This window comes from Sus scrofa, chromosome 2 (assembly GCF_054392235.1).
Source record: "Sus scrofa isolate SSC_HxYL_T2T_F1_AM1 chromosome 2, Sscrofa_HxYL_maternal_Yorkshire_Landrace_v2.0, whole genome shotgun sequence".
Classification (NCBI taxonomy): domain Eukaryota; kingdom Metazoa; phylum Chordata; class Mammalia; order Artiodactyla; family Suidae; genus Sus; species Sus scrofa.
Window position 1 is genome coordinate 85,281,558 of NC_139384.1, and position 21,296 is coordinate 85,302,853.

At 46.0% G+C, this 21,296-nt stretch overlaps 2 protein-coding genes across 27 annotated transcripts in view; one reads left to right on the forward strand and one right to left on the reverse strand.

Moving 5' to 3' along the window:
• The window catches only part of ATCAY (ATCAY kinesin light chain interacting caytaxin), a 37,613-nt gene extending 33,037 nt beyond the window's left edge, over nucleotides 1-4,576 (reverse strand). For 3 of the 4 annotated variants that reach the window (XR_014837782.1, XM_005661343.4, XM_085013242.1), the window contains exons 1-2: nucleotides 4,230-4,576; nucleotides 1,826-1,943 (exon numbers count right to left, since the gene is read on the reverse strand). Coding sequence is in view for 1 of the 4 variants with exons in the window: in XM_005661343.4 (XP_005661400.1) it covers nucleotides 1,826-1,902 (77 nt within the window). In the remaining 3 variants the exon portion in view is untranslated. Of the gene's footprint in view, nucleotides 1-651; nucleotides 1,944-4,229 lie in introns of all 4 variants that reach the window. The other variant, XM_085013243.1, reaches the window with a different exon arrangement.
• Nucleotides 4,577-12,035: 7,459 nt separating this feature from the next.
• ZFR2 (zinc finger RNA binding protein 2) overlaps nucleotides 12,036-21,296 on the forward strand; it is a 54,030-nt gene continuing 44,769 nt past the window's right edge. For all 23 annotated transcript variants that reach the window (XR_014837792.1, XR_014837793.1, XR_014837788.1 and 20 more), the window contains exon 1: nucleotides 12,036-12,118. Coding sequence is in view for 14 of the 23 variants with exons in the window: in XM_085013247.1 (XP_084869373.1) it covers nucleotides 12,066-12,118 (53 nt within the window). In the remaining 9 variants the exon portion in view is untranslated. The remainder of the gene's footprint in view (nucleotides 12,119-21,296) is intronic.

Consider the following 21,296-nt stretch of genomic DNA (forward strand, 5'->3'; position numbering starts at 1 on the left):
ACAGCAACACAGGATCCAAGCCACATCTGTGACATACACCACATCTCACAGCAACACCAGATCATTAACCCACTGAGTGAGGCCAGGGATGGACCCTGCATCCTCATGGGTACTAGTTAGGTTCTTAACCTGCTAAGTTACAACAGGAACTCCCATCCAATATTTTTTGAGTGCCAGCTGTATGCCTGTGATCAACCCAAAGGCCCCTGCCTTCATGGGTTCCCTGATGGGGAACAGACCATAAACACGTTTAAGTATGTAAAATATTTGTATGAATCTTCTGTGGCTGCTGTAACAAATCATCACAAATTTAGTGGCTTAAAACAACACAAATGTTTTCTCTGAATGAATCTAGATACCAGACGTCCATCTGAAATCCATTTCACTAGGCTAAAGGCAAGATTTGGCAGGGCTGGTTCCTTCTGGAGGCTCCAGAGGGGAATCTGTTTCCTTGCCTTTTTCAGCTTCTAGAGGCGCCTGCATTCCTGGGCTTGTGGCCCCTTCCTCCCAAAACTCCAAGCTGTTTTCTTTTTCTTTTCTTTCTTTCTTCTTCTTTTTTTTTTTTTTTTGCCTTTTGTCTTTTTAGGGCTGCACCTGCAGCACATGGAGGTTCCCAGGCTAGGGGTCTAATCGGAGCTGTAGCTGCCAGGCTACACCAGAGCCACAGCAATGCCAGATCTGAGCTGCATCTGCGACCTGCACCACAGCTCGCGGCAATGCTGGATCCTTAACCCGCTGAGCAAGGCCAGGGATCGAACCAACAACCTCATGGTTCCTAGTCAGATTCATTTCCACTGTGCCACGATGAGAACTCCCCAAGCTGTTCTTTTCATCATCACAGCTCCTACTTCTATAGTCAAATCTCCCTCCCTCTTTTTATAGAGACCCCTGTGATTACATCGAGGACCCATCTGGATAATCCAGGACCATCTCCTCCAATTTTTTTCTTTTTTGGCCACCCTGTGGCATGCAGAAGTTCCCAGGCCAGGGATCGAACCACAGCTGTACCCAGAGCCGTAACAGTGACAATGCCGGATCCTTCACCGGCTGAGCCATGAGGGAAATCCCATCTCCCCTATTTTAAGGTACTTAATCACATTTGCCTTTTGCCACATGGGGGAACATTCTCTGGTCCAGGGATTAGGATGCGGATGTCTTGGGAGGGCTGTTATTTAGGAAGGAAACAATTCAGGAGCTGTTATTTAGGAAGGAAACAATTCAGGAGCCAGAGGAGAAGGTAAGTAATGAAAGGGCCAGGACATCCTCTCTGAGAGGTGGCCTGTGGGCAGAGACCTGAAGGAGGTGAGGGAGGCAGGTGTCTGGGGAACAGTGTTCTGGCAGAAGGAACAGCCAGTGTGAATTCTGAAGGTCAGAGCCAGCCCAGCATAGCAGAGGAACAGGGAGGGAGATGCTGTAGCCAGAGAACACAAAGGGACAGAGAGAGAGAGAGTGATGTGAGGTGAGGCCGAAGGAGCAAGTGGAGGCTGAAACCCGGATTTTCTGTGGGATGAGCATTTACCCCAGGGGTTTTAAGCAGGGGTATGATATGGTCCCTCTGGCTGCTGCAGGTAAAGATATGATATTACCTGGATTCATGGGGACCCAGGTAAGAATACTGTAATGTTTAGAATTTTTACAATAGTGTGGGAATGGGGGCTATTTTGGCACTTGGGTGGGGAAGGGGGCAAGTGGGAAATTAATCATAAATAATTCAGCAAATATTAATTACGTGCTTGGCCTGGCCAACTGTGGTCTCCACACCACACCTGGGAGAAGTGTTGGACCCAGTCCCTCCACACTGACATGGAGACCTAGGGAGTGGTACCTGGGCAGAGCTTCATCCTGCCATTCTTCCTTCACGTCCATGTTTTCCATCCGGAGTGTGGCTTCAGTGGTCCCCATGGGAGCTGGGAAAAGGTGTCGACTTGAAGCAAGGATGAATCCTGAAGGAGGACCATGGATGGAGGTTTTACTGGACAGTCGTCATAATGACAATTCCCTTTCCACACACAGAACTTCAGAGATTGATCTGCAAAGAGCTCTTGTGTCCATCATCTTATTGAATCATTGCCCAGTCCCATGAGGCATCTCCATTTCATAGATGAGAAAACAGAAGCATAGAAAGCTGAACACCCATGTGGGTCTGGAGTTTGAAACCAAATGAGGGGTTGACCATCCAGTCCCAAGCATCCCTCCCTTTGAAGCTTTGAAATCCATCCTCCCAATTGTTCACCATTCCTCCCTTACCTTGGATTTCAACTGGGAAGCAAGAAATCCAACTAAAGTCATTTATACTAAAATGTTAATGCCTCATATAATTAAGCTTCCTTGCTGGGATTGACATTCAAACAGGACCTAGTTAACTCCAGCCCACTTCTATCTGCCTCAGCCCACCTGCCCTGCCTCTCTGTCCTGCACTCCCATCCCTGAAAAAGAAGCAAGTGCTGACAACCTGATTCTAGGACTAAAAAAAGCAGTGTGGAAAGTGACTGGGGTTGGAAATCAGGATCATCATGATTACCAACCACAAAATGCCAGTTTTATTTTTATTGATGTGAGGAGCCAGCTGGACTCAGGGAATGGGGTGGGGGCAGTGTTCTAGATGCTGGCTTAAGTGCTCGGCTGTCTGGGAGTGTGGTCAGAACTGCTGAGTGAGAATGAATTTGGGTCTACCCTGGGGCATGGCAGACTCCCCTGCCTCAGTTTCCCTGGCTGTAAATGAAAGAATTGGTCTAGAAATGATCACACCCAGGAGCCTATGACTCAACTAATAGCACAGGTTCTGTACTTTTAATCCAGTCGTTTTCAACTGTGAGTAACTGCTCCCTCCCCAATAGGCAATGTTTGGAGGCATTTTTGGTTGTCACAATTTGGGGAGGGGGTGCTGCTGGCATTAAGTGGGTGGAGACCAGGGATGCTGCTCAATGTCCTACAGTACCCAGGATGGCCCTCCATGATCAAGAATGATTGGCCCCAAATATCCATAGATCTGAGATTGAGAAGTTGTCATCCTCACTTGCCAACACCTGAGGTCCAGACCTCCAGCAACTTCGCCCTCCCCATGCTGCACCTGCCAGGGTAGAGCTGGTGTGTGGCCATCCGTTAGGGTGTGTCTCCCAAAGCCCTTGTCTGAATGGAAGCCCCTGTGGATGGTGGGTTTGCATTTGGGATCATGGCTCAGAGAGGGAGTCAGAGGGAGCCCAAGACAGGTGATGGCCAGGGAGAGGGTAGGAGATGTCGGCAATTCAACCCTCCCCCACTTCAGTGAGAGTTTCTCACTGGATTCTTTTCACTGGCCTGAATGTCGTCATTCATTCATGGAGGAGGGACAGTAAGACGCAGTTTGGGGGAGAGAGAGAGGAAGAGAGAGAGAGGAAGAGGAAAATATCTTGATGCTGGGCTTAACAACAACCCAAAACCTTACTGCAAGAGAAAGTTCGCATCAATAGAAATTGTTTCCGTTCAGAAGGGAGTGGTCTTTGCCTCTGTTTCCCTTTTCCTGAGCTGGGTGTGAGCTCAGGCCCCAGAAAGAACCACCCACCTCTACCCCACCCACAGCTGAGACTCTGGAGCCACACCAGGTGGCTCCACGATCCTCTAAATGGCCTGTGGATGGGTCCCCGATGGGCCCAGACAGGTCCCGCCCTCTGATCCTGACTTCACCTTCGAGGGCCTTTAATAAGGCAGCGGGGAAGCTGAGAAGCGTCCCTTCGCGTCCCTTCCTGCTGTGGCGCTCAATTATTAGCACATCACATACAAGTCCAGATAGAGGAGGGTAACTCTCTGGCTTCAACCATGTCGCTTCCTCCCCACCCGATAGGCAAGCCTCCATGTATACATCCATCAAATCCTTTTTCCAAATCCGCTCACGGCGTTATAAATAGGAAATACACAGAGGTGGGACGCGCGTACATTTCAGTCTCTCCGGAAGCGTCCCACAGAGGGGCTGAGGGTTTGATCCGCCCAATCTCATAGCCCGTCCTGGAAATGGTGCAGTCTTCTGCCTTCCAGGTGAACTGTGGGCTTGGGAGATGACTGGTGGGTGGGTGTGCACGGCGGATGGTTTTTTCCGCGTGTGGAAAATGTAAAGGTTACCATCCCAAGAATCCCAAGACCCTGGTTCTCTGCTCCCACCAGCCCCATCTGCCAGAAGGGGGTTTGCAGCAACAGTATTAGATGCTTGGGGACAATATTCCTCTGCAGGGCGGGGAGAAAGAAAGTGGACTCACCTCCGCGTGAGTCCCGGCTACCTCCGCGGCCTCTCCCGTTTACTCGCAAACAAAGACCAGCCCTGGGAGGATGCAGCCTGGCATCCCTCGTCTTCAGAGCGCGGTCCCCCGGCCTTCAGAGCATCCGAGGAAGATGCACGCAGGGGCGGACTCTGCATCCAAGGAAGGTCACCCAGAGCAATGTGACGGGAGCAGATGGGCGCTTTTGTCCAGGGGTGGAGAACGGCTTGCAGCTAGGGGTCGGCTCCCCTTCTCTTGGCTGCGGCAGCGTCCCCCGTCATCGTCGCAGCTCGTGCCTCCGAGGTATTTTCTTCTTGCCAGATCGCAGCTGGCAGAGGATCGGCTTCCTTAAGACAGTTAATTATGCTGCTTTTGTGTGCAGAGTGGGTGGGTGGGGGCAGGGCTGACCAAAAAGCACAGCCCCCTGCCAGAATCGGTGCTCTCCATTGGCTGAGAGGGGAGCATTTCCAAGAGCCCCACCAGGGGCAGAAGCGGAAATGGTTTCCTGATGGCGCATCACAGATTTAAAAACAAAACAAGGAACAAATAAATAAATGGCGGCCATGGCCTCATTCTTTAGATGATGAGGGAGGGAGGAAATAAGATCCTCAGGGACCCATTTCAAGGGCCCCTCAGCCGGCCGCTTACTATGAGCCATGTGCCAAACACAGGCCTGGGTGCTGGAGAGGCAGAATCTTCTCAGACACACTTACTCCAGGCCACCAAAAGGCGCCCCCTGCAGTTGTGCGTGTGATGATAGAACAGTATAGAGTTAAGGGGGCACCCTCTGAAATCGGACTACACTGGCTTGGCCACTCACTAGCTGGGGGGCCCAGTTGGATAATTGATCTTACCTGCTGGGCCTCAGTTTCCTCATCTGTGAAATGGAAACGTTAACATAATGGCGGTTCAGTATTTAATGAGGTGATGCACGGGAGGTGGCTTAGCACTGTGCCACAGCATGAGAAAATTTATATGCGTGTTTCATGCTGCTGCTGTTTTAATTTTTAGACTGGTAGCAGGTTGAATGGTTGCCCCCCCCCAAGATATGTTTCATGTCCTAACCTTCGGAACTGGTGAATGTGACCTTATTTGAAGATGGAATTGACTTAAGGATCTCCAGATGAGATCATATTGAATTTAAGATGAGCCCTAAATCCCATGACAAATGAGTTTATAAGAGAAGGGAAGGGGAAAAGACATGAGTGTGTGTGGGGCTGGTGCCATGTGAGACAAAGGCAGAGTTTAGGGTGATGCATCTACAAGACAAGGAATGTAAAGGATTGCTGGTGGTCATTAGAAGCTGAAGAGGCTCAAAATGAATTCTCCCTCACAGCTCTCAGGAGTCTGTTGTTTTGTGCCACCTAGTTGGTGGTACTTTGTTATGGCAGCCACAGAAAACTAATACATTACCCCAAATAGGAACAGGTGCCTTTTGTTACATCCTGTCCTTCTTAATCACTGTGGTGGTTTTTCATTCGTTCTGTGAACACATGACATCCATTCTCACCACAGGACCTTTGCACAAGCTGTTCCCTCAGCAGGGATGCTCTTCCCCCAGATGTTTGCATTATTCAGCTGTCAGCTCAGAAATAATCTCCTCAGAGAGGCCTTTTCTGATCACCCCCTACCTTGCCTCTCCCTCCAGCATCCTCCATCCCATTACCTAGTCTGATTTTTTTTTCTTAGTATAATTTTTTAAATTGTAAAGTACACCTAATCTGAAATTCACCATTTTAACCACTTGAAAGTGTATAGTTCAGTGACATTAAGTATATGCACAGTGTTGTGCAACCATCCCCACTATCTAGTTCCAGAACTTTTTCATCACCCTAAATGGAAATCCTGTAGTGATTAAGCAATCTCTTAATGTCCCCTGCCCCATCCCTGGCAACCACTAATCCACTTTCTGTCTCTGTGGATTTGCCTGTTCTGGATATTTCATATACATGGAATCATATACTATGCCATCTTACTGGCTTCTCTCACTGAGCATCATTTTTCAAGATCATCCACACTGCAGTGTGTTTCAGTGCTTCATTCATTTTTATGGCTGAATCAGGTATTCCATTGAATGCATAAGCCACTTTTTGTGTAGTCATTCATCACTGGATACAAAAAAGTGTTTTTACATTTTGGTGATTGTGCTGCTGTGAACATGGGTGTACCTGGATTTATTTGAATCCCTGATATCAGTTCTTTGGGGTATTTACCTTAAAGTGGTATTGCTGGGTCATATGCTAATTCTATGTTTAAGGTATTGAGGAGCCTGTTGTTGTTTTTATAAGACTTACCACTATTTGAGATCATTTACTTGTTTCTTTGTTTATTGCAGAATGCCCTTGTTGGAACACACATTTCAAGAGAAAAGAGACTTGGTTGCTCTCGTACACTGTAATGTGCTAGGGTGGCAGCACCCAGCACAGAGGAGATATTTGGGAAATTCAGGTAGAATGCATGCTGACTCCCTTAGTGGGTCTCAGACAATACTGTATTCACAGTGATTATATGCTGCCCCACTCACCGCATCAGGGTCTGTGCCCCTCCAAGCCAGAGGCATAAAGGCAACCTCCCCACAGCAGGGGAGGAGAGCCCAGAACCTACAGCACAAGGTCTGGACTGTGCACCTCCTGCTGGAAGGAGTGGAGCTCTGGGAAGAGACACTGAGTGCAAAATCCAGGTCAGTTCTAGTGCTGGGCACTGGGATATGGACAGGAATATGATTTTGCTGACTTTGCTTTCGTAGAACTCCCTCTCAGGGAAGCTGGTGGGCAAGGGAATCTGGACTGACAGAGACACCTTTGAAGCAAAGCGACTTGTGGGGAGTGGTGCATGGGGAGATTTCTTGGGGTGAGCCGGGGGTGGCGATTATATGAGTTGGATCTTGAGGATTAAGTAGGAGTTGGTGGGATGAAGAAGGCGGGAGAAAGGCATTTAGAACAGGAGGGCATTTAAAAAGCAGCAGCCCCTTCTCCATGAGAGCGTTGGGAGCTGTCCGTGGTGCTACAGCTGCTGCCACAAAGCCGCCGTGTGAACCAGGCTTGGCTCTTGTCTGGATTATTTATCGATTTGTTTGTTTCTTTTTTGGCCACACTCATGGCACACGGAAGGGATCATCTAACTGGAGCCATAGCAGTACAAGAGCCCCTGCAGTGACAACACCAAATCCTTAACCCTCTGAGCCACAGGAGAACTTCTTGTCTGGTTTATTTGTAATTAAAATATATGTGTATATTATGTATATATATTTATTTGTGTGTATATATATATGCATATATTTATATATGTATGTGGGTGTATATATGTATATACGTGTGTATATACACATATGATATATATATTATATGTCCTATATATTATATATATGACACAATTTTTATTCTATGCAAAAAATGCCTTATAAATGTAAATTTCAGTGGCATTAATTATATTCACAATGTGCAACCATCCCCACCATCCATCTCCATAACTTTCTCACCTTCGCAAACGGAAACTCTGTCCCCATTAAACACTAACTCCCTATTCCCGTTCCACCATAATGTAAGTTTCTTGAGATCAGAAATGTTTCAGTCTGTCATTGTTGTATCTTTTTATTAAAAATTTATTATTAGGAGTTCCCGTCGAGGCTCAGGCAGTGGAAATGAATCCGACTAGGAGCCATGGGGTTGAGGGTTCAATCCCTGGCCTCACTCAGTGGGTTAAGGATACGGCGTTGCCGTGAGCTGTGGTGTAGGTTGCAGATGCGGCTTGGATCTGGCATTGCTGTGGCTCTGGCATAGGCCAGCAGCTATAGCTCCGATTAGACCCCAGCCTGGGAACCTCCATATGCTGCAGTTGCAGCCCTAAAAGGACAAAAAGCCCCCCCAAAGTTATTAGTAGAGTATAGTTGAAATACAGTGTTGTGCCATGTCATTGTTGTACCTTTAACCCCTACACCAGTGCTTCTCACCTCTGGGCAATTTTTACCCCACAGAGGACATTTGGTGATGTCTGGGGACATTTTTGGTTTTCAGAGCCAGGGGACGGGCATAATACTGGCATTGAGGGGGTAAAGACCAGAGATGCTGCCCAATACTCTACATCCACAGGACAGCCCCACCCCCACCCCAGCAAAGAATTGTCTGGCCTCAAATATCAACAGAGCGCAGGTTGAGAAATCCTGCCTTAGAATTACACTTGAAACATAGTTGGTTCTCAGTAAAATTTTCTGAGGCAATTAAATTGCTAAATCTCCTTGAATCTCCTTTTCCTGATTTGCAAAGGGGATTCGTATAAGTACACTCGATCCTCTTTATTCACTGTATTTGTAAATTTGCCTACTGGCTGAAATGTATTTGTAACCCCAAAATCAATACTCACGGTACATCCAGGGTCATTTGTAGACAACATAAAGAAGTGAAAAATTTGAGTGTTTGCCATGTATGTGTTCCTGGCTGAACCAGGTGATGCATATTTCAGTCTTGACTGTAAACAACTGTCCTTTCTGGGGTCTGTTTAGTGCCATGCTTTTAACATTTTTGTTCTTTCTGTTAGTGATTTTGCCGTTTATAATGATCCCCACGCATGGTGCTGAAGTGCTGTCTAGTCTTTATTAACACAAGAAGACTGTGTATGGAGAAGATACACATGTTAGATATAGTGCTGTTGACTGTGAGTTCAATGTTAAGGAATCTACAATGTATATTAAATAAGATACCTTTAAAAAATACACATAACACAAGGTTATGTTTTGGTTGAGTGATGAAAATGTTGTGACCAGAGGCTCACAGGAACCTAACCCTATATTTTCCCTAGGAGCAATGGTTCAATATTTGGTATTTCAGTGTCTGTAGCAACTTTAAAAACAGAGATGCTGGGAGTTCCCATTGTGGCTCAGCAGTAATGAACCTAACTAGTATCCTTGAGGATGTGTGTTCAATCCCTAGGCCAGCTCAGTGGGTTAAGTATCCGGTGTTGCCATGAGCTGTGGTGTAGGCTGCAGACTCCGCTCAGATCTAGCATTGCTGTGGGTGTGGCGTAGGCTAGTGGCTGCAGCTCCGATTCAACCCCTAGCCTGGGAACTTCCATATGCCATGGGTACAGCCCTAAGAAAAGAAAAAAAAAGGAACAGAGCTGCTGTCAATAAGAAAGAATCAACTGTATCCACTTCTGAGGGCTATTTTGAGGACTAGATAAGATTGGGCATGTAAAACATTTAGCACAATGGTTATAGTAAATATAGGAAAATAAGGTATTATGCAATACATACAGTATACTAACATTGAAACAGAACTGCTTGGGTTATGCAGCCTGGGTTATCTAGTCAGAGCTGCAGGGAATTGGAGGGAGGCCGCGTGTAATTACCATGCTGGCCTTTAGCCAGGGCATGGTGGGAGAGTGGCATTTGCCAGACCCACTAGGTTTTCCTTGTGGCCACACATGGTCATTAAGACACAAATGGAAGAATGCCATCTACTAAATCACCCATACGGCTTTCCTTGGCACCCTGTGCTTGTCATGGTTCCTGTCCAAGAATTAACCAGCCCTGCGCCTATTTAAAAAGGGGCAAAAAGGATTTGGAGAACAGACTTGTGGTTGCCAAGGGGGAGGGAGAGGGAGTGGGATGGCCTGGGAATCTGGGGTTAATAGATGCAAACTATTGCCTTTGGAACGGATAAGCAATGAGATCCTGCTGTATAGCACTGGGAACTATAGTCACTTGTGATGGAGTATGATGGAAGATAATGTGAGAAAAAGATTGTACATATGTACGTATGACTGGGTCACTTTGCTGTACAGTAGAAAATTGACAAAAACTGTAAACCAGGTATAATGGAAAAAATAAAAATCATTTAAAAAATAAAATAAAAAGGGGCAAAAGTGCACCACCATCCCCTGCCCCCAGTCAGTAAAAATTATTTTTTTCCTTTTTATGGCTGCACCTGTAGCATATGGAAGTTCACAGGCTAGGGGAACAAACAAAAAATAACACAGAGAGATCTCATGTACCCTTTTCTACTATGTTACCCAATGGTAGCATCTTGCAAAAGTATAGCGCAATTATCACTATTGCTTTTGATACTGTCAAGATAGAGAACATATTTCCATCATCACAGGATCCCTCGTGTTGTCTTTTATAGCTATTTCCACTCCCTGTTCCCCCTTCCCCATGTCCTTAATCCCTAGAAATCACAAATATGTTCTCTATTTCTATAATCTGACTTTTCAAGAATTTATGTAAATGGAATCATAAGAGTATGTGACCTTTCACCATTGGCTTTTCCCACTCAACATAATTCTCTAAAGCTTCATCCAAGTTGTGGTGTGTATCAAGAGTTTGTTCCTGGAGTTCCAATTGTGGCTCAGTGGTAATGAACCCAACTAGGATCCACGAGGACACTGGTCCATCCCTGGCCTCGCTCAGTGGATTAAGGATCCCACTTTGCCATGAGCTGTGGTGTAGGTCAAAGATGCAGCTTGGATCTGGTGTTGCTGTGACTGTGGCATAGGCTGGCAGCTGCAGCTCTGACTGGACCCCTAGCCTGGGAACTTCCATATGCCTCTGGTGCAGCCCTCAAAAAAAAAAAAAAGAAAAGAAAAGTTTGTTCCTTTTTATCGCTCAGTAGTCTTCTATTTGTGTGAACTGTCAAGAACTGAAGACAGAAAGCAAAGTAGTGGTGGCCAGGGGCTCAGGCCAGGGGGTTGGGGAGTGACTGCTCAGGGGCACAGGGTTTGTTCTTGGGGTTATGAATATATTCTGGAATTAGTGGTGATGGTGGCAGAACTTTGTGAATATACTAAAAACCCCTGAATTTCACACCTTTGATGAGTGAATTATATGGCGTGTGAGTATATCTCAATAAAGCTGTTTTAACCCAAGACTACCATAATAGTAATTAATAGTTTGGTTATGATTTGCTTCCCTATTTCTAAGTTCCTGAGGACTGGTACCATGCAGCTCACTTCCCCCAAGATGGTCCTGTCTGGAGTAAGTGAGTCAAGAAATAGCTCTCAAAATGAATTACCCTTAGAATATGGTTTCTCCCCTTCGGCACTGCTGACATAGGGGCCAGGTCATTCTCTGTTGTGGGGGTCCTCCTGGCCTCTGTAGAGTATTGATCAGCGTCCCTGACCCCCACCCACTTGGTGCCAGGAGCACCCTTAGTCATGATAATCGTAGATGTGCCCAGATACTGCTCACCGCCCCCTGAGGGCAAAACACTGCAGTTGAGAACTACTAATTTAGAGCCGCCAAATTTTAGATGGTGAGTGAACCCTCAGAAGGCCCCATGAAATACTGGCACCCAGGGGGCTGCCGAGGGGACAAGCAAGACTTGGCCGTATCAATAAGGACACATCGACCCGGCCAGATATGGTCAGCAAGGTAACCAAATCCACCCACGAGATAAAAAGTAAAAACTCCAGCCTGGTTTTCAGAGAGGGAAACCTCCAAAGTTGAGTGGTTGAGAGGAAGCCAAGGACTAGGCAAGGGGCAGGCTTGCGGCGAGGGGCGGAGCTTGGGCAGAATCTGAGAGGGGCGGGTCTGGGGCTCGAGGTGGGGATGGGGATGGGGGTGGGGTGTCAAGCCAAAGACCCCGGATGCTGAGTAATGGAGGGAGGGTGGGGCTCCGGGTAAGGGGAGGGGCTTTTCCGTGGGCGGGGCTAGAGGCAAAGACACGCCCCCAGACGCAATATAGGAAACGAGAAGGTACGAGCTTCGCACGGGGGGCAGGGTCTGGAGCGCGTGGCGGTGCGTGAGCGGCACGCGGACCGCGCGCGAGCCTGGATGACGTCACACGCCATAGGGCCCGCCCCTTCGCGCCTCGGGGTTGGCGGGCGCTCAGGGGAGACGCCAAGATGGCGGCGAGTAACTATTACGGATTCGCGCAGGGCTCCGGCTCGCAATACAGGTAACTACCCCTGCGTCGCCCGCGCCGCCCGGCCCCGAACTCGGGGAGGCCGCAGCCCCGAGTTATATGTGTCCGGGAGAGCGAAGGGGCTCTTGACGTGGGATGGGGCTCTGGCCCTGTCTGGGGAAATGGGCCTGAGGTGGCGCCAAGGTCTGACGAGGAGTGGAGCTGCCCTAGGAGGGCGGCGGCACCTGACTTGGGGGAGAGAAGACAGGCCAGGGAGGGTGCCTGGCCCGGCTGGGGGAGAGGAAAGGGCCAAGGACAGGCGGGGATGGGGGGTGGTGAGGAGAAGGGGAAGACCTGGGAGGAGACCTGGCGGGACAGGGGGTGGAGCAGAGACCTCAGCGCTGGAGAGGGGAGTGGAGGTGGGGACTTGATCCCTGATGGGGAGCCAGCACGGCCTTGGGGGAGTGCTTGGCTAGGCCGCGGGACGGGGGCGGTGTGAACGCTGATGGGGCGGGCGAGTGAGAACACAGACCTTGGAGGGTAATTGAGGGAGAGGCAGAGGCATGGTGGAGGGAATAGAGGCCTAAGAGGGGTTTGGGCAGAGACTTGAAGGGTAGCAGTGTTGATGTGAGGGAAGTCCTGACACGCGTTAGAAGAGTGGATGCCTGGGGCTTCCAGGCGAGGAGGAAAGTGAGGAGGGGTAGAGGGACCTGGGACCTTGAAACTCAATGGAATGGATGATTGGATTTTTAAGATTTAGTAACAGACAGGGATGTCTACGTTTGGGAGGGGAGAAAAAAGAGCCTTGAGGAGAAGAGCTGGGGGTGAGGGTGGCCACAGGTAGGAACCAGCCAGGGGAAGGAGAGAATCTATAGGTAGTACCCCTAATGTTCAGACACCCCCTTTCCACACACACACCATTCTCCAAGGCTTCTCCTTGGAGCCTCTCTGCAGTCTCAGTTCTTCAGCCTCGCACTCAAGATCAGGTCCCAGGGAGGAATCCAGGGCTGGCATCCCTGGGGGAAAGTGCCTTCCCCCCCACATCATTTTCATTTACTGCCCTGTGTCAGTTTCCAACTAGTAGCCTGGCAGAATTTCTTGGGCCGATTTCTCACAGACTGGATTTGAACCATCCCTTAGATAACTAAGATGTGTCTGCAGCTCAGGAGAGCCTGTGCTGCACATTTCATTCATATACCATTTCAGCACATTGAAAATAGATAAAGCTAGTGAAAAGATGGTGGTGACCCCTCAACCCAGTTGTTGGGATGTTCTTTCCTGTGGGATCAGAAGGAAGTAGGTCGAGGCTTAGAACCATGGATTGGGGAAGTCAGGAGAGCTCCTCTTGTTTTCTGCATCCAGAATGGTCTCTAAGGTGTAGTGTTGGCTTGTCATGGATTTTTCTATCAGGGAAAGAATGTATGGTCTGCTGTTTCCTGGAACAGAGTGTTACTTTTTTTTTTTTTCCAAATTATTTTTTTGGACCTTGGCATGTGGTATTTCCTAGGCCAGGGATTGAACCTGCACCATAGCAGCGACCAGAGCTGCTGCTGTGACACCGCCTCATTCTTAACCTGTTGTGCCACAATGAACTCCCAGAGTGTTACATTTTTATGTTATCCTTCCTGCTTCCATCATTTTTGGTGGTATCCTGATTGCTGGTGCTTAGTCACAGCAGCCAGACTCTGCTGGCCTTCTTGGCTGTCAGAGACCAATGTCCTTTTGAAACGCTCTGCCCCTCTGTCCGCATGCTGCTCTTTTTTCTCTCTTCTCTTTCTTGTTTTTTCTCTGTTTCTCCATTGCATTCTTCAGTCAGATGTGGAAAATCGCTTAAATGTTATGCTTCCTATTAAGATTATCTTCCAGAGGAGAAATTGAGCATTTACACTGTTAAGATAGATAATTGCTGGCTTCAGTAGATGTTTTTGCCATTTATTTGAATTAATGTGCTTATACATTTTGGTACAGCTTTTGTCTGTATTTTGTAGTTTGTATCTTAGAATTGTCCCCAAGAGCATGTGTTTTTCCTTGAGAAAAGAGTAGATTTAATGGAAACAAAAACATAGGAGTTCCCTGGTGGCTCAGCTGGTTAAGGATCTGATGTCACTGCTGTAGAGCATTTGATCCCTGGAGGGAGAACTTCTGCATGCTCTGGGTGCAGCCAAAAAATCAACAACGAAAACCCATAGGAATCATAGCAAAATAAGTTTCAGTCTCACAAAACCTTTAATCAAGATATTCTTCCATTATCTGAATGGTTTTAAGTTAACCAGACATTCTATTTTGGGGGGAATGACTTTTGCTTGGAACCTTCAGCTGCTTTCAAAGTATGTATTTCTTATATAACATGCCATGGAAAATCTGATCAGATAACAGATTTTGAGAGTCCTAGCTTTAGGGTAGCATTTGGGCAACAGTATTTACAAACCCCATTTAGTGAGTTGCCAAAGCAAAGACAACAGCTTATTTCTTAGAGGAATTTTGCTTTGGTTTTCCTGGCTTTTAAAATTGGTAATATAACCCTGGATAGGAATATTCTTTACATTGGTATCTGTAAATAGAGTTGGAATCTGAACTGTCTTAAAATTTAGTGGCAATTGGATACATTTGCACTATTGAAGGTATAAGAAAAGCTTGCAATTACTTACTAATAATGATGATTTTCATTTATTTTACCTTATGTGTCCTTTTAAATCTTACAATACTTTTTTAGAGTTAGAGTTAGTGCTGCAGGTATTCAGAATTAAGGATTGATCCTATGTGAAAAGTTGAATCTGACAGTACATTTAATTAGCCCTGAATGCAGTTTTCAGTTGTGAGGCTGAGAGCTGCTCAAGAAATCTGGCAGGGCTCTTATGAGTTAAGTCCTGTTGGTAATGAAAACGTCGAGAGCTCAGAGCTGGATGGTGGAGGTCCATGCTGGTGGAACATGACAGGCAGGACAGATCTACTGTTATATTTCCCATTTCTAGCAGTCTTGTCGAATTTCCATCCACGAAACATAGCTGGCTACCTCTACCTTTGCATCTTATTTTAAATCTAAATAAGACAGTTCCTGGATTTTGGTGCAATACTTGATTTCCCCTCAGAAGAAGCTCTGTTTATGCTTTTGACATAAATTTGATTGATTGATTGATTGTCTTTTTAGAGCGGCACCCATGGCATACAGAGGTTCCCAGGCTAGGGGTTGAATCAGAGCTTCAGCTGTTGGCCTATACTACAGCCACAGCAACACCGGATCCCAGCTGCATCTGTGACCTCCACCACAGCTTGAGGCAATGCCAGATCCTTAACCCACTGAGCGAGGCCAGGGATCGAACCTGCATCCTCATGGATGCTAGTCAGATTAGTTTCTGCCGAGCCACAGTGGGAACTCCGTGGCATAAATTTTAATAGCTGAATTCCTTCATCTGGAGAATGTAAGGGAGTTGAAAGCCTGGTTGGAACCCTGTCAAACTGTTAGTAGTGGGTAATAATAAATTGTTAATGATTCTCTGTATTGTAAGTCCCAGGCACTTGCTCTGTTGTTGTGTCCTCCCAGGAATCCTGGAAGGTAGGTATTATGATGCCCATTTTGCTGATGAGGACATGAGGCTCAGGGTGCAGTAACTGCTGTAGCATCCCCAGGGTGGTATGGGGTCTGCCTAGGAATGCAGGTTGTCTGGCTCCCAGGCTGTGCCTTTACCCCGTGGCAGAGCTTGCTTGAGCCTTGAGAGGTGCTTTTGGTGGCAGACCTAGCCTGAGTGCAGCTGCTTAACATTGGGCCCTGCTGGCAGAGACTGGGTTCCACTGTTCTTTATACTGTCACTTGGATCCTCCCCCTTTAGTTTGGGTCCTGGTCAGATTGTGGTTTAGGGCCACATCCTTCAGACCTTGAGAAATTACCCTTTCTGGAAGTAAGTATCTGGTCTGGCATCATCAGGATGGTAAGCAACCCAACCTGTATCTCTCAAAAATTTCTCCCAGAGGCAATAGATAGCTTGGGAAAGGCACTGGAACCCACGCCGGTCGTGGGGAGCACACAGGCAGCCCCAGTGCTGCCAGGCAGAAGAATACCCACAAGTGAGAGCTCCCTGCTCTGTCAGGTACAGCTGCAATCAGATTCAGGATGGTCCTAGTCATATTCAGGCCAGCCTCCATTGCCTGCCCCTCCCCCCAGCTCTCTAAGCCCTTCCAGAGCCAACCTTACCCTCCAAGGTCTGCGCATCCTCTGAGCTTAGGTTTCAGGGACACAAGCTTCCAGGGAAGATCTGTTGTCATTGCCTCGAGGGCTGGGGTGCACCTAACACCACACCCAAAATCAGGAGAGTGGGGCCCCTGGGAACCTCTAGCCAAATGTGAAGCTGTCCTGACAGTGACTGCACCTCAGCAGCATCTCCCATTTTTTCCTGAAGAGATTGACTGGAAGTTGACCCTAAGAAGGCAATGCACATGAGTTTTCCTGTTCAAGTGTGGTTGCTTCCTTTCTTCCCTCCTTCCCTCCCTCCTTTCCTTCCTTTTCCACTATACGTGATGCTGGAAATATTTTTTTGGATTATTTTATTTATTTATTTATTTTTGGATTTTTAAAATTCAGTGAATTTTATTATATTTATAGTTGTACAACCATCATCACAACCTAATTTTGGAACTTTTCCACCCCAAACCCCTCAGGCCATCCCCTACTCCCCACCTGTCCCTTTTGGTAACCATAACTTTTTCAAAGTCTGGGAGTCTGTTTCTGTTCTACATATATAAGTTCATTTGTACCCTTTCTTATATTTCACAAGTAAGTGATATGTGATGTTTGTCTCTCACTGTCTGACAAACTTCGCTTAGTATAATTTCTAGGTCCATCCATGTTGCAGCAAATGGCATTATTCATTCTTTTTATGGCTGAGTAATATTCTGTCATATAAATGTACCACATTTTCTTTACCCATTCCTCTGTCAGTGGACATTTACCTTGCTTCCATGTCTTGGCTATTGTATATAGTGCTGCAGTGAACATTGGGGTACAAGTATCTGCTGTTGTTTCTTTAAAAGCCCATCTCAGTAAGGCTGAAATACCTATTAGGGTTGATTGAAAGTTGTCCTTAGAAAGTATTTTTGAGTAGCAGCTTTCAACTGTGGACAAAAACTTGGTTTCAGTATATTTTAAGGAATATCTTTCAAATGAAAGAAACATGCTATCATAGGTACATTAGATACATTTAAAGTTTTTGAACTAGTATCCATGAGGATGCATTGGATCCCTGGCCTGGCTCAGTGGGTTAAGGATCCGACATTGCTGTGGCTATGGTGTAGGCCAGCAGCTGCAGCTCCATTTCAACACCTTGCCTGGGAACCTCCATATGTCGTGGGTGTGGCCCTAAAAAAAACGACAAAAATTAAGTTTTTGAAGTGTGTATTTTGAATTTTCACTTTATCTATTTTAGAACTAAAAGTCAACAAGTCAGCATCAGAGCATGTTCCTAATAGAGATTTTTTTTCCTCAACATATTCTGTTTCTGATTTTTTTTTTTTGTCTTTTTTTTAGGACCGCACCCACAACATATGGAGGTTCCCAGGCTAGGGGTCTAATGAGAGCTGTAGCTGCTGGCCTACCCCACAGCCACAGCAACACAGGATCTGAGCGGAGTCTGCAACCTACACCACAGCTCACAGCAGTGCCAGATCCTTAACCCACTGAGAGAGGCCAGGGATTGAACCTGCATCCTCATGAATACTAGTCAGATTCGTTTCCACTGAGGCACGATGAGAACTCCCCTGTTTCTGAAATTTTTTTTTAAGTTTTATTTTATATTTTATCCTTTGTCTGTATCTTCCAGCGTGTGCATTTAGAATGATCAGAATAAATATATCAAATTTAGAAACATTTCAGATGATCCTTCAGAATTATTTTTTCATGTGAGTGTAATTGGTGTTCTTTCATGTTGTTATGGAGCTAAGGGGACAAAGACCATTGAACTGGATGAGTAACTGAGTATCCTGGAAAAGTAAGGAAAATATAGAAAGGGTATTTATAAACCTTATATTCATTCTTTATTTTATGCTAATAAATTGAAAGTTTGTGAAACTTCAGATCAGGAATTGTAGACAGCCTTGTAAGGGCCAGACATATACATGTATGACTAGAGTCTAACATAGAGGGTAGAGGGTATATGGGAGGAAGATCAAAACAGAGCCTGTGCTGTCCCTCACAAGCCCCCCACTGTCATCAACACATGGGAGTGAACTCAGAGTGGCGAGTCTTCCCAGTTTCCCAGATAACTCATTATCCCCATTTTATGTGAGATCCTCCAAGTTTTAAATACCAGAACCAAATTAGACTATGTGGGACAAATGATACCTGCCTCCACTTTATGACCTCTGCTTTATGTTCTTAAAAGTTTAAGGAGTTCCCATTGTGGCTCAGCAGTAATGAACATGATAAGTATTTGTGAGGATGCAGGTTTGCTCAGTGGGTTAAGGATCTGGCGTTGCTGGGAGCTACAGTGTAGGTTGCAGACATTGCTGGAATATGGCATTGCTGTGGCTGTGGCATAGGCTGGCAGCTGTACCTCCACTTAGACCCCTAGCCTGGGAACTTCGATATGACTCGGATGCAGCCCTAAAAAAAAAGACCAAAAAAAAAAAAGTTTAATCACAAAATGATGATGTAGAATACATTATAGATAGATTTGATAATTAAGTACATACTCCCACTAGAAGAAGGAGCCCTCTATTTAGACTGATTTTAGTCCTTTAAGAAGGGGCTGTGTGTGTGTGTGTGTGTGTTAAGAAGTTAACACCAGTCTTTATTTTCATCAGCTCTGTGCTGTTTAGTTTATTCACTAAGGCAAGGAATGATCTCTAATTCAAAACAAAATTAGGAAGCTTTGACAAAAGCGGAGAGATTTTTTTCTTTTTTTTTTTTCTTTTTTATATGTCTTTGTCCATGTCTATGACATGTAAAATCTGAAGTGCCCTCTTTACTCACAGAGTATGCTAGAATCTTGGTAGGAAAAGTTTTTGGCACCAACCAAGGTCAGGTACTGATTGGTAATTGTTCCCTTGTTCTGTCCCTTGTACCAAGGTATCCCCCACCAGCTGGGAGATGGCATTCTCTTCCTGTCCTTTTCTCTTATAGAATAGAGGATTATTCTAAGGTTGCCAGTTTTATTTATTTATTTATTAGCTAGAATGTTCATTTGTAAATATTTTGGGGAATGGGACTTATTTTTTTGGTAGATATTTTGCTTTGGGCAGTTTTTTTTTTTTTTTTCCCTCCCAAAGGGAAGTTGGATTTGTGGCACGTCATGTCCTTTTGCCTTTTTAAATTAACTGTTGACTAAGAATTGAAAATTGCTTTGGTTTGTGGTTCTGTGTCATTTTGTAGTTTGGAAAGTCAGTTCTGTTGAGTGAGGTTTACTCAGTGAGTTTTGCTCTCTGGGAGCAGAATGAACTATAATGAGGAGTTCCTGCTATGGCTCAGTGGCTCAGGTCACTGTGGACTCACAGGTTCAATTCCTGGCCCCCACAATGGGTTAAAAGGATCTGGCCCCACAGATACCTTGTAGGTTATGGCTTGGTTTCAACCCCCAGCCATTAAAAAAAAAAAAAAGAAAAAAGAATCACCTATACTGTCTAAAACCGTTGAAATGAATGTTTTAAAAAAGCCAGTAGCTTCTGTTTGATTTTGAATGTCATTAATTGTTCCAGGGTTGATGGTTCAGAATCTGTTGTACTTGCTCATGAGAAACTCAAATTGGCTGTCTAGTCCCACCCTCTCAGTTGACACAAGAGGCCCATGTGCTAGACCAGCATAGATGTGGCTGTGGAGGTTTCTCTGCCCCTTAAAGCAGCAGCAGGGGGCTGGAACCAAGGATGAGCCCTCATTGTTCCCAGAACAGCTTTTCACCAGTTTGCTTCAAGGCAGTAAAAAGACATGGCCATGTTGATCCTGATTGAGCATCCTTTCAATCCCACTGTTTCTAGAAGGGTGTTACATAATGCTTTTTCTTTAGCTTAACTAACATATCATTGGGACGGTGTTCTAAAGCACCTGACTGGTGGAGCTAACCATGTAGCCACCCTCTACGTGAGGACCATGTTCCTTTTCAGAAGGACAGAAGAGAATTCTGGGAGTTTCACTGCCAAATGGAATGTGGTTCAGCCTCGAGGCTGTGGAAATTCCCATCACCAGTATTGAATCCTTGTCTCGGGAATGCCATGCAGCCCAGTGGCTCTGTCTTGAGGAATGAGGCTTGCCATGATTGAGAGCTGGAGACTCTTGACTACATTTTAAAGAAGGTTGCTGATGGGAGCCAGGGGATGGAATTCTCCATCGTCTTCTAAAGAGCCCAAGGATTTAGTTCATCAGACCCTTTCTAGTGTGTTTTCTGGGAGTACCTGGATCTGAAATGGGCATTTCACATGGAAAATGCATATAAGGCTTTTAAGGTAAAAAAAAAAAAAATTCTGTTAGAAAAATCAGGATTGTTATGAGTATTACATGTATGTTAATATGTTTTGAATATATAAACCCTTGTGAACCAAAATGCCAAATGAAATAATCTCTCTGGTTGTATATGTATGCATGTACATACAAACTACAAATGTGATCTTATTGCCAATAAAACGGATTTGAAAATCTCCTCACTGATGAATGTCTTGAGTGAGCATGTTAGCCTTGGGTATCTCACTTCACAGTGTACCATCTAAGCCCTCTTATGTTCCTCAATCCTGTGAGTAGTCACAGATGGGCCTGGGAAACTGAGCTTGGTCGGAATGCTGGAGCTGAGGTTTTCTCTCCATAACACTGCAAAGTAGGTGATCACCAAGGTGGGATTTCCAACTCGCAGCACTCAGTCTGGTTTAGTTTACACCACTGGAGCGGTGGTAAATAAGTGGGTGAAAAACTGTGTCCTGATGGAGGAGTCCACAGTTTTTTTGTTTGTTTTGTCTTTTTAGGGTCACACCCGCAGCATATGAGGTTCCCAGGCTAGGGGTCCAATAGGAGCTGTAACTGCCGCCCTACACCACAGCCACAGCAACAGAGGATCCCAGCCGAGTCTGCGACCTACACCACAGCTCATGGCAATGCCAAATCCTTAACTCACTGAGCGAGGCCAGGGATTGAACCTGCATCCTCATGATTCTTGTCAGGTTCGCTAACTGCTGAGCCATGATGAGTACTCCCACAGTTTTTTTTTATTTATTTATTTTGTCTTTTTTAGGGCTACAACTGTGGCATATGGAAGTTCCCAGG